Source organism: Portunus trituberculatus, chromosome 27 (genome assembly GCF_017591435.1).
Source record: "Portunus trituberculatus isolate SZX2019 chromosome 27, ASM1759143v1, whole genome shotgun sequence".
NCBI lineage: Eukaryota > Metazoa > Arthropoda > Malacostraca > Decapoda > Portunidae > Portunus > Portunus trituberculatus.
In genome coordinates, this window is record NC_059281.1 from 15,432,402 (window position 1) to 15,445,926 (window position 13,525).

General features: G+C 40.9%; 1 protein-coding gene across 4 annotated transcripts in view; it reads left to right on the top strand.

Annotated features, from left to right (window-relative positions):
• The window catches only part of LOC123509772 (protein pellino-like), a 43,961-nt gene extending 33,531 nt beyond the window's left edge, over positions 1–10,430 (top strand). For all 4 annotated transcript variants that reach the window (XM_045264296.1, XM_045264297.1, XM_045264298.1 and 1 more), the window contains 8 exons: positions 445–574; positions 2,582–2,761; positions 3,588–3,701; positions 4,090–4,278; positions 4,645–4,743; positions 4,969–5,184; positions 5,559–5,674; positions 5,788–10,430. In XM_045264296.1, coding sequence (XP_045120231.1) covers positions 445–574; positions 2,582–2,761; positions 3,588–3,701; positions 4,090–4,278; positions 4,645–4,743; positions 4,969–5,184; positions 5,559–5,674; positions 5,788–5,914 — 1,171 coding nt within the window. In that variant the 3' untranslated portion in view covers positions 5,915–10,430. The remainder of the gene's footprint in view (positions 1–444; positions 575–2,581; positions 2,762–3,587; positions 3,702–4,089; positions 4,279–4,644; positions 4,744–4,968; positions 5,185–5,558; positions 5,675–5,787) is intronic.
• Positions 10,431–13,525: the final 3,095 nt, after the last annotated feature.

Sequence of the window (13,525 nt, forward strand, 5' to 3'; positions counted from 1 at the left end):
TGTAGAAATTCTTTGGTGTCTTTTTAATTCTAATGTCTTTTTGTGATGATCAATTTTTATTTTTTCATTGATTTTATAACATTTCAGAGTTCTAGTAGCCTATGTCAACTTGGCTGGCCCTTAACTTATTTATTATTTATTGTTATCTGATAGCAGCTCAATTTGTGTGTTGTCAGTGCATGCATGATATGATATTTTGATACCTCATCACCTCTTTTTCCTCTCACCTCACTTGCCTCATGTGTCCTGCAGTCATTGTGTTTCATTATCCTGTCCATTTCTTGAATTGTTAGCTGTGTCTCAGCATTGTTTTTTTTTATGCATGTTTCATTATTACAAGTGCCTTGGGAGTGACTGGGCTATTTTAGTCAGTCACTATGATAGGATGTAACCACTTTGACGTCCAGCTGCCACAATGTCCTAACAGTTCCATCTGGCCCACAGGTACAATGGCTACCTGCCACCCTGTGATAAGGGCAGGAGAAGGAGCAAGTTTGTGCTGCTCCGGCGGCCGGTTGCCAACGGGGTCAAGCCGGCCAGGCACTACGTGGTACGGACACCCCAGAACACACAGGTGAGAAAGCTCTTTGGACGTAGACAGGTGAGACAACACTTCGGACAGGTTGAGTAGCAGTGATGTGTTGTCTTCACTAGAAAGCTCTGTGTTTGTGTGTCAGGTGTGTTCAAGGTATTCTGTCTGATACTACATAATAGAAATTGTTTGTTTTCAGCAGATAGATAAGTATAGGTAGATTTAAATGGCCTTCTGATAAATTTGGAGGATGTACAAAAGTATACATAGAAATTATTAAAAGTATGTGTATTTTTTCATTTTTTTCATTTAGATGTTCCTCAATGATGTGTTTAAGGTATTTTCTATAATCATTTAGAGAATACAAAAAATATGTTTTTCATGTGTATTATGTTAGTGTATCTCTTTGGTCCAGCTTTTGTATGGACACTCCCTGCTGAGTGGGTGGGTGTCTTGGCTTCAGTAATCCAGTGACCCATACTGTCATCTCCTTTCTAGGTCTTCCCCTACCCTCTGTTTGTTTTATTAGCCCCATCATGTTCTTTTTTTCATGTGACCTCATTACATAAATATCCTCTTACAGTTAATTAGTTTTAGTTTCGGTTAGGTCAGGTTTGTTTTGTTTTGGTTCAGTTATGGTAGCTTTCTTGTATTAGATTGGGTTCATCTATGTTCTTTCCATATGTTTAAACTGTACCTGCTCTTTCAATCATGAGTTCATTCAACCCTTTGTATTATGGAGGTACTCTCTCATTTAATTGTTCATATAGTTTCTTTATTTTCAATGCACATCTCTGCTCTATAAAGTGACGACTCACTTTTCCTGTAATAGCTGCAGGTGACCTTTGCTGTTATAATTTCTTGATATTTGAGTTTGTATTAACAATGTCAAGGTTTGAATATTTTTTCTTACTACATACATTTATTTTTTAATTTTACATTCTTTTGTAATCTGTGCATAAAGTTGGCATTCCTGTGCCTTGATGTCAGACTGGCCATTCTTTATCCAGACATCAATTGTTTTGGATTGCAGGCTTTCTCAGTGAATTGTGTGGTATTTGTTTTGCTTCCACCACAGGAATGCATCTTGATACACTCATTGCAAAAGTGAAAGTGGATAACAGCGCTCAGATTCTGCTGCTCAGTGATCTGTGTGTGTTGCCTCTCACTCACTCGGGGGAAGAAGAATGAAAACAATTTCTTTTTTTTTGTGTGGGAAGACTTGCCATGACACAGTGACTTATGGTTTTATGAGTGCATTTGTTGTTTTTCTTTACCATCAAATGCCGTAAGGGAAAATAAGGACATTAAATGAAATATTGATAGTAATTTCTTGTTCTTGAAATATTACTCTGGATTTCTCTTACTGCTTTTATTTCCTCCGAACATGTGGTTATTTTTCAGGTAAGAATATGAATTGACAGATTTTTAATGAATAATGTACATGTTTGTGTGCATACATCCTGGTATTGGCTGAGTCATGAAGCCTGCCTCTGCTGGGCCACTCATTGTTCTGTTCATTATGGGGTCACCCACCATGAAGTTTTCTTGGAACTTAACCCAGTCACCAGGCACATGATTAGAGAAGTCTCATTGCTGTAGAGACAAGGCATAGTGAAAGATTAACTTGTATGATTTGCCTTCTTAAATTGTTTCTTTTTGTTGCATCTTCCATTATTCTCATTCTCTGTATTTCTCCTGGAGTTCCAGCTGTTTATCTCTTTATTAATCTCCATTCAACAGACACTTCTCAGGTTTTGTTATTAAACCTGTCCAGTGCTAACATAAATTCACCTCATCTCACATACCTACACTCAATACCACTGCCATGAATGTATAATAGCAACTTAAGAATAAATAGATTAAATAATCTAAACTATCAGCTTGGATTACCTCATCTCACAATCTGTAAGGTTCACTAGGCTATCCCTTTTGCTCACACAGGCCATTTTAGACATAGAGTTTGTTAATGTCTGTGTCTCTTCATAATACAGACCATCTCACTTTAACATCATCAAGTTCACTGAGGTATTCTTTATCTCCACACAGGCCATCTTGGACACACAGCAGCACAGCATATCCTACACCCTGTCCAGGAACCAGGCGGTCATTGTGGAGTACCAGCTGGATTCCGAGACAGATATGTTTCAGATTGGGCGCTCATCTGAGACTCCCATCGACTTTGTGGTCATGGATACAATACCTGGCGACAAGCATGGGGAGATGAAGGTGAGTGAGTACCTGACTACCTAACTGGCTGGTAGGTGTGTGAGTGGGATGAGTCAGTGGACAAGTCTTTAAAGATTAGATGAATATGATTGTGTTGGTGACCTTGGAAGTGATGATGAATATGCATGAAAAGGAGAAAGTTGAGTGTGATGGTAAACTTTGGTAGTTGTGTGTGTATTTGATGTGTGTTGGGAAGATGTGACCATGTAGGGAATTGTTTGATGGTTTGTGTGTGTGTGTGTGTGCGTGTGCGCGCATGCGCGTGTGCATTAGTGACTTGAGTGACAGCTTTTGTGGTGAATAAACACACACACACACACACACAGGGCCCGGTAGCTCAGTGGTTAGAGCGCTGGCTTCACAAGCCAGAGGACCGGGGTTCGATTCCCCGGCCAGGTGGAGATATTTGGGTGTGTCTCCTTTCACGTGTAGATGCTGTTCACCTAGCAGTGAGTAGGTACGGGATGTAAATCGAGGAGTTGTGACCTTGTTGTCCCGGTGTGTGGTGTGTGCCTGGTCTCAGGCCTATCCCAAGATCGGAAATAATGAGCTCTGAGCTCGTTCCGTAGGGTAACGTCTGGCTGCCTCGTCAGAGACTGCAGCAGATCAAACAGTGAATTACACACACACACACACACACACACACACACACACACACACACACACACACACACACACACACACACACACACACACACACACACACACACAGGAAGTATTGAAAGTGAATAAATGGAAAAATTGGATAGATATAGGCATGAAAACAGAACAACACTGGTTGACTCATTCTCTGCACCATCACACCACTCATGCACTTCCCCCGCAGGTCACCCAGAGTACAATAAGTAGATTCGCATGCCGGATCATCGCTCACCGCACGACGCGCACCACTCAGGTTTACGCCGCTGGCTTTGACTCCTCCCGCAACATCTTCCTTGGGGTGAGTGACAGACCAGTTGATCCTCAGGTCAGGGAAGAGCAAGTCTGTTTTTTTTCTGAAAGGGGCTGAAATTTTAACTATAAGACCTGTATTTTGTAAACTTTGGGCTCTCATAAGATCTGTTATCAAGAACTACAAAGATGATTAGAGATGATATGATTGTTTTTCTATTCATGATGCAGAATCTTTTCTGAGCTACCTAGGGAATAATTAAAGGGTATTAAAACAGAATCATGAAAAACACTCTTGAAAAAATATACAACTTTCACAAGAATCTGTTCTAAGTATGAGACAAGGCAATAAAATAAAACACACAATTGATGAGATCAGAGCACCACACCTTGACACTCACAAGGGAGACATTAGGTGAGACGGCTTCCTTCCACAGGAGAAGGCAACCAAGTGGCAGAACAACGGGGAGATTGACGGCCTGACCACCAATGGTGTGCTCATCATGCACCCGCCCACCCAGTTCTGTGGGGGGGAGGCTAGGCCGGGCATCTGGAGAGAAGTGTCTGTTGGGGGGGGAGTGTATGCGCTACGGGAGTCTCGGTCTGCGCCTCAAAAGGGGAACAAGGTGAGTAGTGGTGGTGGTGGTGGTGGTGGTGGTAACTGCTGTGTCAATAGGTCTGCCACAATAATGACCTATGACTTATGTTCTACTCACTGATTGGTCTGCATATTCCCATCTAATTTTTAAATATACAGCAAACTAATGTGTTTCTCCCAAAACCTTCATGAAAATATAAGATATCAAACATCCAAATAAAAATTATCTTCTATCTAACAAATAGATGATAGTTTTTGAGAATAAAGTCGATTTTTATTTATGCTCCTATTTTAATTTTACATAATTCATATCATTTTGGGCTTTTTGCACACAATGAAAATGTCCCCCGTAAAATGACAATGATTCCAACACCTTAGCCTTCTTTGTATACAGATTGAAGAAGAGACTAATGTACTACAAGACGGGACGCTAATAGACCTGTGTGGTGCCACGTTACTCTGGAGGTCTGCTGAAGGCTTAGGGAAGTCTCCGGTGAGTCAACCTGCTGGGGAAACACTGTACATAGAGTTGTAGTAGCTGGGAGTGATTAGAACTTTTGTATCATTGAAAAGTGTTGTAATAAAAACTTATACATTTTTTTATTTTTATATTGTTCTTATTATTTATGTTCAAAATGATAATAAGAGACTATATTTAAAGTATCTAACATTGCAAAGCTCATTTTCAAACTTTTCTTCCATTATTGCTGTTGTATAGACCAAACGACACCTTGAACAAATGGTGGACGAGCTGAACGCGGGTCGCCCCCAGTGTCCCGTGGGTCTGAACACACTGGTCATTCCCCGCAAGGCCACACTCACATCCACCGAGAAGCAGCCTGTGGTGTACCTCAACTGTGGCCACGTGCAGGGGCTTCACGAGTGGGGTCACGAAAAAGACTCAAACTCTCACACCTGTCCCATGTGTCTTAAGGTAAACCACGCACTTGTCACACCCTTCCAATCTCTCTCACCATCTCTCACTTCATGCTCATCTGATCACTCTTGCTCACTCTCTCTCTCCATGTCTTACTTCATAGATAAGTCCACTGCAGCCCATTCTTATTTGGTGTGAGGAAGGAAGTTTTACAATCAGGAGGGAAGCTCTTTTTTTTTTGGATTAGTTCCCAGAAAAGAAAGAATTTTGTTTCCGTCACTTTACACTGTTAGATTTTTTTGGTACATTTCTATTCATTAAGATAGTTAAAAAAGAATAGTTGTTTTTGGTTATTTTAAAGTGATGGACCTAGTAGATTTTGTTGATTAAAGCACTGAGTTTTGGACTCACCTGTGTTGATGTCTTGACAGGTTGGGCCCGTTGTCAAGTTGTGTATGGGAATAGAACCAGCATTTTACGTCGACAGTGGTCCTCCAACTTTCTGTTTCAATCCCTGTGGACACATGGCTTCAGAAAAAACTGTGAGGTGAGCCTGTTGTTGAAAACGGAATCTTATGAAAACTGAGGTTTGACTGTACGTGGTTTGAATAGATCTATGGATGTTGTACTAAAGCCTTGTCCTTTATCATTCCCTTTCAGGTACTGGGCTGCAGTACCCATTCCCCATGGGACTAATGGGTTTCATGCCGCCTGTCCATTCTGCGCCTCACCACTGGAAGGTGATGCGGGGTTTGTCCGCCTCATATTTCAAGATAATTGCGATTGAATTCCCTCCCTTTGTACACTATAGTATTATATATGGACATCCTCCCATAATGTATCACCACCCTTCACTTTATTTTGCACTCTTGCATATTTGTTAACGATGCTGGGTATAGAAAGTACACCTCAGATATCACTCTTGTATCATGAAATCTTGTGTTCTTATGCAGATTAGTAGACTACTCTTCCTTATAATGAATAACATGTAATCTGCAGCCACAGGGGGCACCAGTGTTAATGTCTGACAAATTACAGAACTATGCATCACATGCAGCTGACCCTTTGCTCATGACCAAAGCATGCAAATTATTTATGATAATCGTAGATATTTGTGAATCTCCTTAAACTTTAAATTACGGTTCAGTACATTGTATTATGTTCCTGTATTGAAGGAGCTTTTGCATTTGTGTTTTAGTGAGACAAAAAGCCATTGTGAAGTTGCTTGTCTTGCTGAAGTTGATGCCAGTATTGATTCACTTCCCTCCACCATAGGAAGGTAACACCCCCATTGCTGTCTTGCTGCAGTGCTGAACTTGTTGAGTTGATCTTCCTCCCAGTTACCTCAAGATGGATTATTAATGTTGCTTTTCAAACCTTTACATTATTGCAGAAGAAGAATGCTTGATATACATATTGCTGTGCAAACATGGTGCTTACCCCAGCACTGGTGCCAATTAATAAAGCTTGTAAGCCTGTTCACTCATATATTAAACATTTTTGAGGTAACTACAGGCCCAGTGAGACACCTTGGTCAGGGGAAAGGCATGTTGCCTGTCTTGCCCCCCACCAGCAGCTGCACTGCTGGGATCAAGTTAGTCACTGAGGGACTACTGGTGGAGCTATGCAGGTGAGGCAGTCCTTGGCCAGGCAGCTGTCCATGCATAAACCATGTTGAGGAACTGTCCAGGAAGAAAGTTGTTTTGCTTCAAATGGTTATTTAATTATGTCAAATTCTAAGTGCATATCTGATTGAAGGTTATCTTGTTTTAAGAGTGCAATATTGTCATGTACTGGTGAAGAGGTGGACTGTCCAGTTTTATCTTTGTATTTATGTTGTTTTGAAGCTATGAATATAATGTGAGTCATGAGAAGTGATCTACTTGTTAAGTGTATTTTGTGTGCCTGATACTATGGGTCCGGCCTGTAGATTGCTCTCAGTACACCTCTCTCTGCATCCGCTGCTCCCGTGAGCTAGACAGGAAATGAAGGCATTCTGCTTTGCAACTGGCCTGAGGATGAAGCTGAAATTACATCATTTTTAGGTTGTTTAAACATCTATATATTGGCATTCTTCCATTGTGGCATTTAGGGAAGAATTTGCTGTCATCATTGTTATAATTTTAAGCTAGAATAACTTAGGACCACTGATAATGACCTAGTGATGACTTGTGTATTGCAGTACATGACATTTAGAAGTGTGTTGAGGTTCCCATGTGTTTAGTTCATTGTGTTACATTAAGACAGGAAACATGATTTGATGTAATGCGAGGTATGGAGCCTGTGGCCTTACTCTCCACTGGGTGAGGAGGGATTCTTCTGGGATGACCACAAATTAATTTTAAGAACGACAAGACTTATGGGACGTGTATTATGAAACAATGGAGAGGACGCTTTCAGAATTTGACATAACCCTGAAAGTGGTGCTTCTTTAGTAGTCATGAATCCTTTGTGTGTGTGTGTGTGTGTGTGTGTGTGTGTGTGTGTGCTCGTGTGCGCTAGATGAGTGACTGCAGCACCTGAAGGCTTGCTTATCATTTATAACACTGAGAAGCTCCTGTGAAAGAATATGGGCTTCAGTTTCTGCTAATTATGTTCCAAATCCACCAAAATGTACTTTTGAGCTCTGGAAGAGTTTGATTTTCAAATGGAAGAATTTAATTATTATTCATGTTTGTTGACTGTCTTGCTGTGTACCATGTATTCAGAACACCCTTTGCAGTGTTATTAGTGTGGTTGTTCACACACATAGACCTCTCAGGAGTATGTACTGTAGTTTCTTCCTAATGTAATATTTCTTTATTTTTGAAGGCAGTAATGATTTGTAGTAACAATGTTCTCACTCAGGCTGCTGCTGTAATTCTTCCAGCACTAATTCAAATCACTTTTCATACAAGGATACTCATTTGTTAAGGCATGTTGTTGCTTATTGTTGAAAGTGTAATTAAAAGGAGAGACTACTTATCAAAAATGCATACAGTTGCAGAATATAATTATGACACACCTGTATTATAGGAGACATAGCATAAGTATGACTTGTTAGAAGAAATTATAGGCTGACATTTCAAAAATCTAAAATTCTTGTTATTAGGTTTTCTTCACAGACTTATTTATCCTTTGTTATGTCATTTGATGTGTGTGTGTGTGTGTGTGTGTGTGCATGTGTGCATCTGTGCACATGCATGTGGCTGCACTAGTGTGCTTGGGTGTTCATGCTTGATGAGAAAGTTAGGACACTTAACTGAACAGAATAACAATAAGAAAGTAAACTTTATTTGGAGCAAACAGCAGAATGGGGATCAGCAAAATCTCATTAGACCATTGGCAGGAAGTTGTTTGTTGGTGGCCTTGTGCAGATGAGGATCAGTAAACATATCAGCTTCAGAGAATGAGAATCCATAAGATTTGAGTTGGCAGTGGTGGTGGTGGTGGTGGTGGTTAGGTAGTCCCTCAGGCCAGTACCCTCCCAGTGATGGCAGGACCACCACTCTGTCCAGTCCCAGAAGTAAATGTTTTATATCACAAGACCCTCTGCTTACCATTACTGCTCAAGCATTTTTACATTCCTGTTTAATTTTTCCTGTCCACTTCCTCGGTGGCCTGTCTTAGCACTTGACCCAATCTATTGGTCAGGATGTAGCTGAAGACTTTGATCAATACCAAGTAGTGATGTTTTAAATAGCTGTGTACTAAGTCCATTCTAGAAGTTTGACCCATAGACCACTGGAGAGTGGGGAGCCCAGCCTTCAGGTGTCACCATGTTTGTCTGCTCACAATTAGCATTTGGTTTTCCTGAAGTCAGTTTTCAGCTATGAAAGTTGTGCATCATTTCAAGGAACAGGTGTTGTATATCAAAAAACAATGTACACACATTCCAGCCTGCAACTGCAACAAGCATTTGCAAGCTTTGAAATGTAAAATGTATCTTTAGGCAAGTGAGTAAATCATGATTGTTGGACAACAGTCATGTATGTTCTCTTTAAAATTATTGAAGCTAAAAACGCTAATTGGATGCCAACACATCACCAGTAATCATTGTTGAGTGGGCTGCACAGTGTATCAAAAACACTTCTTCAAACATTGGGAGTGATGTGCCAGTGTGAGCGGGAGCAGTTTTCTCCCCGTTGTTGTTAGTGTGGGAGGTCTGTTGCTCCAGCACTACTGAGAGGCTGCAGGTGGAGCTCTAGTGTTCTTGACTCATTGGGGAGTCATAAGTTACCCAGTTAGGCTGTACATAAAAAATGATGTCCCTTTGTACTGATAAACTATTTTTGTACTCAGATGTGGAACTTAGAGGTAGTCATTACAATGATAACTTACTACATTACTTGTATTACCTTGCATGTACATCATCTTTGTGAGTGGAGGTCTGTTACTGGGAACCTTTGCTTCAGGAGTGAATTAATTGACTTGTACTGCAGAGCCCCTCAGCTTTGTGAGTGCAGGACCAGGATAACTAGGAGATAGGACCAGGAAAGTGCCAAGCAAGGTAGAGGACAATATCAAACTAGGAAATCAGGATTAATTTAGTGGATGTCATGCATACACAGAGATGAATTGTTCTGTGTGTGCATGTGTTAGTGTGTGTTTGTGTGAAGGCATAGTTATGTAGGCAAGGAAGTTGCTAGTAAGCCTAGGTGTTGGCACTTGAAAATTAGAGATAACCACGTGATACGAGTAAGACTGTGAAGGGAGATTAGAGCCACGAGGGAGTGTTGGAGCTGAGATGAAAGGACCTCCTTTTGACCTTACCAATGTACTGCAGGCTTTTAGGTGTAAAGCTACATATTTCCTTTATTGGATAAATATACTCTTTCTGTATCTAGTCCAGCTCTTGGTTATCCAGAAGGGGGAAAAAGATTATTTGTATATACAGTGAATAGTGGAATTTAGCAGCATGTTACGTAGGGAGCACTGCTGGAGAAGTAAAGGGCATTCATATTTGTATTAGTCTTGAGAAAATACAATTCCATAAGATGATCATGCTATCAGAGTTTTTTTTTTTATTAGCTTTGTACACACCTATCGCACACTGATGGGGCATCGTGTTGAGGGAAGAGTTTGAGTGCAGTCATTGTACAGGAGAATGGAACTGTGCATGTTATTTTTGTCAATTATGAGCTCATTAATAACAGGAAAACTGGATAGTGTTTGCATAACCCTGCATACATTATGTAGACTAAAGGCGTACATAACATTTGCTTCTCTTGAAAGTAAACTATTGCAATCTGGAGTGATTCTTGCAAGATACATGTGTGAGAAACTACCCATTTGATAACTTAATGAAAATGAAAACTGTGTTATATGATTATTTCATTTAGCCTACAATAATACTTAATTCTCTTACTATATATTCCACACATAACATATCAACATGACCTCTGAGGGCCACTTCATTTCATACAGATCACTATGCACAGATACCAGCACATGATGCCTTGCCAATCCTGGCCATACAATTTCTCTGTAGCAATACTTGATAGTCCCACACCAGGTGAAGGCTCAGTTTTTCCTTTGATTGGTTCAGCTACCTCAAAAACTAACCCTTTAGGCTCCACACTTGACCTCCCTCTCCCCCCCTTGCCCACATGTTGTCCCTACTCATGATCAGAGCTTCATCTCCCTCTCCACTACCTTCCATACATACACACACACACACACTGCATAGTGTAGTGGTTAGCACGCTCGACTCACAATCGAGAGGGCCGGGTTCGAGTCCTGGTAAGCGGCAAGGCAAATGGGGAAGCCTCTTAATGTAGCCCCTGTTCACCTAGCAGTAAGTAGGTACGGGATGTAACTCGAGGGGTTGTGGCCTCGCTTTCCCTTTGTGTTGTGTGTTGATGTGATCTCAGTCCTACCTGAAGATTAGTCTATGAGCTCTGAGCTCGCTCCGTAATGGAGAAGACTGGCTGGGTGACCAGCAGACGACCGAGGTGAATTACACACACACACACACACACACACACTGGCTGGGAGCAGGATGTCAGTCTGGGTCCAGCTGGTGGGCTTCCTTATTGATGACAAAAGACAAGGCAACACACACACACACACACATGAAAGACAAGGCATGGACACACACACACACACACTCAGGCCAGGAGTGAAGTGTCAGTCTGTGTCTAGCCAGTGGGCTCCCGTCTTGATAACAAAACACAAGACAATACACACACACTGGTCGGGAGTGGAGGGTTGGTCTGGTCGTCCAGCTGGTGGGCTCCTGTCTCCCACCTTGATAATGAAAGAAGGCAAAACACACACACACACACATCCACCAACCCTACACCTTCACGCCGGGAGCGGGAGATCAGTCTTGGTCCAGCTAGGGGTGAGGGTGGGACGCTTCCCACCTTGACGTCACAAATATACGTTACGTAATTGATTTTGAAAATGAGGTTTCCCAGAAAGGGAGCTGCATACGAATGCTATAAAAATTCTGACTTGGTATTAATCAAAAGTAATTCCTAAAATATGGAAATATTGGCAGGATGAGGAATAATAAGAAAATTTTAGAAATATATATTAAATAAAGTGTTGGAACTTCAAAATACATAAAAACAATTCTAAAGCCCGCCAGTTTCATTCAACAGGATCAATTACGTTTTTTTTTTTAATTACCTCTATCATTTCGATATATGAAAACCTGGAAACACGTTGAGTTAGAAAATAAATATTTAATAAATGACTTTTTTTTTTTTACAATATCAACAGGACTACAAATCACGTAGAGTACACATATTAACTTTTCATGAGCCCTACACACGTTTCTCATCCTAAACGTACTTCTGAATACACAAGCACTTCGCTATAACCTCAAATAAAAAAAAAAAAAACCGGGGTAATTTTTTTTTTTACATATTTTTGCTCTCATTCAAGTCACAAACACCCTCTAAGTCACGGCATTTCACTCAGCTCAAGCATGTAAGACATGTAAAACACAACGAACTATCATTAGAAATCCTTAAAAGGTACTTGTGGCTCGCTCGAAATAAATGAACTGAGACAAATATATATATATGTATATATATATATATATATATATATATATATATATATATATATATATATATATATATATATATATATATATATATATATATATATATATATATATATATATATATATATATATATATATATATATATATATATATATATATATATATATATATATATATATATATATATATATATATATATATATATAAATTGGTGTAAGTCGATGATCTGTGGTCGGCGAAGAATTTCGGCAGGAGCTGTCTTAGCCCTTTTCCTCCCATACATTTCGAATATTAGTTCTTCGTCTTCAATCTCTTCAGCTAAAAGATATTTAATTAAAAGCCTTCGTTTTTTTACTTAGTTTACTCAAAGCCATTTTCACTCACGCCACGTGATGCTTTCTCCTCAACAATCGCACAAACACTGACGCCATCGCTGCATGCAAAAAGGTCTACCAGCGATGATCGCAACAATCGCTGCATGCAAAACGTACCTTTACCTGGGTGGCGCGGCGCGGCTGGGGTGGAGAGGCGAGCAGATCGCTCTCTCACGCCTGGCTGTCTGCTGCTATAGCACCCACTCTCACTCAGCTCAGTCACACAGAGTGGGGGGAAGGAAACACTTCTTCCTTATTTTCTCTATATTACAGCAACTATACACGAGTCACCGGGAGCAGGTGGCGGCGGCACACAGGACGGGGCAGGGGGCGGCAACAAAGTACGGGTAACACTTTGTTAGTTCATCAGGCACTTCAATGTCTCTCTGTCTCTCGTTCACTCTCTGACTGCTCCCCAGAGTACGATTTGTTCCTTCGAGGTCTCTTGCTACACTCCTTCCTCTGTCCTCGTCGGTGCCACACAGTGCCCCACAAACCACGCCTCCTGTGCCGTCGCACCTGCCAGGCAATGTCCTTACGAGTCTATTTCAGCTTATTAGGTAACGCTATCTACCTTAACCGCTAAACCAATATATCCCTGATAATGCTGGCTACAAGCAATTCACACATGCATGCATTTATTTACACGGTACCGTATGACAATTATCCCAGGGCTGGCCAGTGCCCTCACCCATACACACACACACACACACACTCTTATCTCCCCGTGACCTCCGGGGTCACATCTCCGTCATGGAGACCTAGCTCAGCGTCCCTTCCATAAGGTGTGACAGTTTCATAAACACGAGCAACCAACACCTCGCTCACTCTTTAGCTAAAGTCTGCACATATGTACTCATATGTACTACCCATATGTACTCTCTTATGACGCTGCTCCACACTCACACAGGCACACGTACATATCTGGGAGGCTGCTGCAATACACCTTCGCAACAATATCATTATTTATAAATGGGATACGGACAATCATCATTACTATATTTATATATAACAATGTATCGGTTA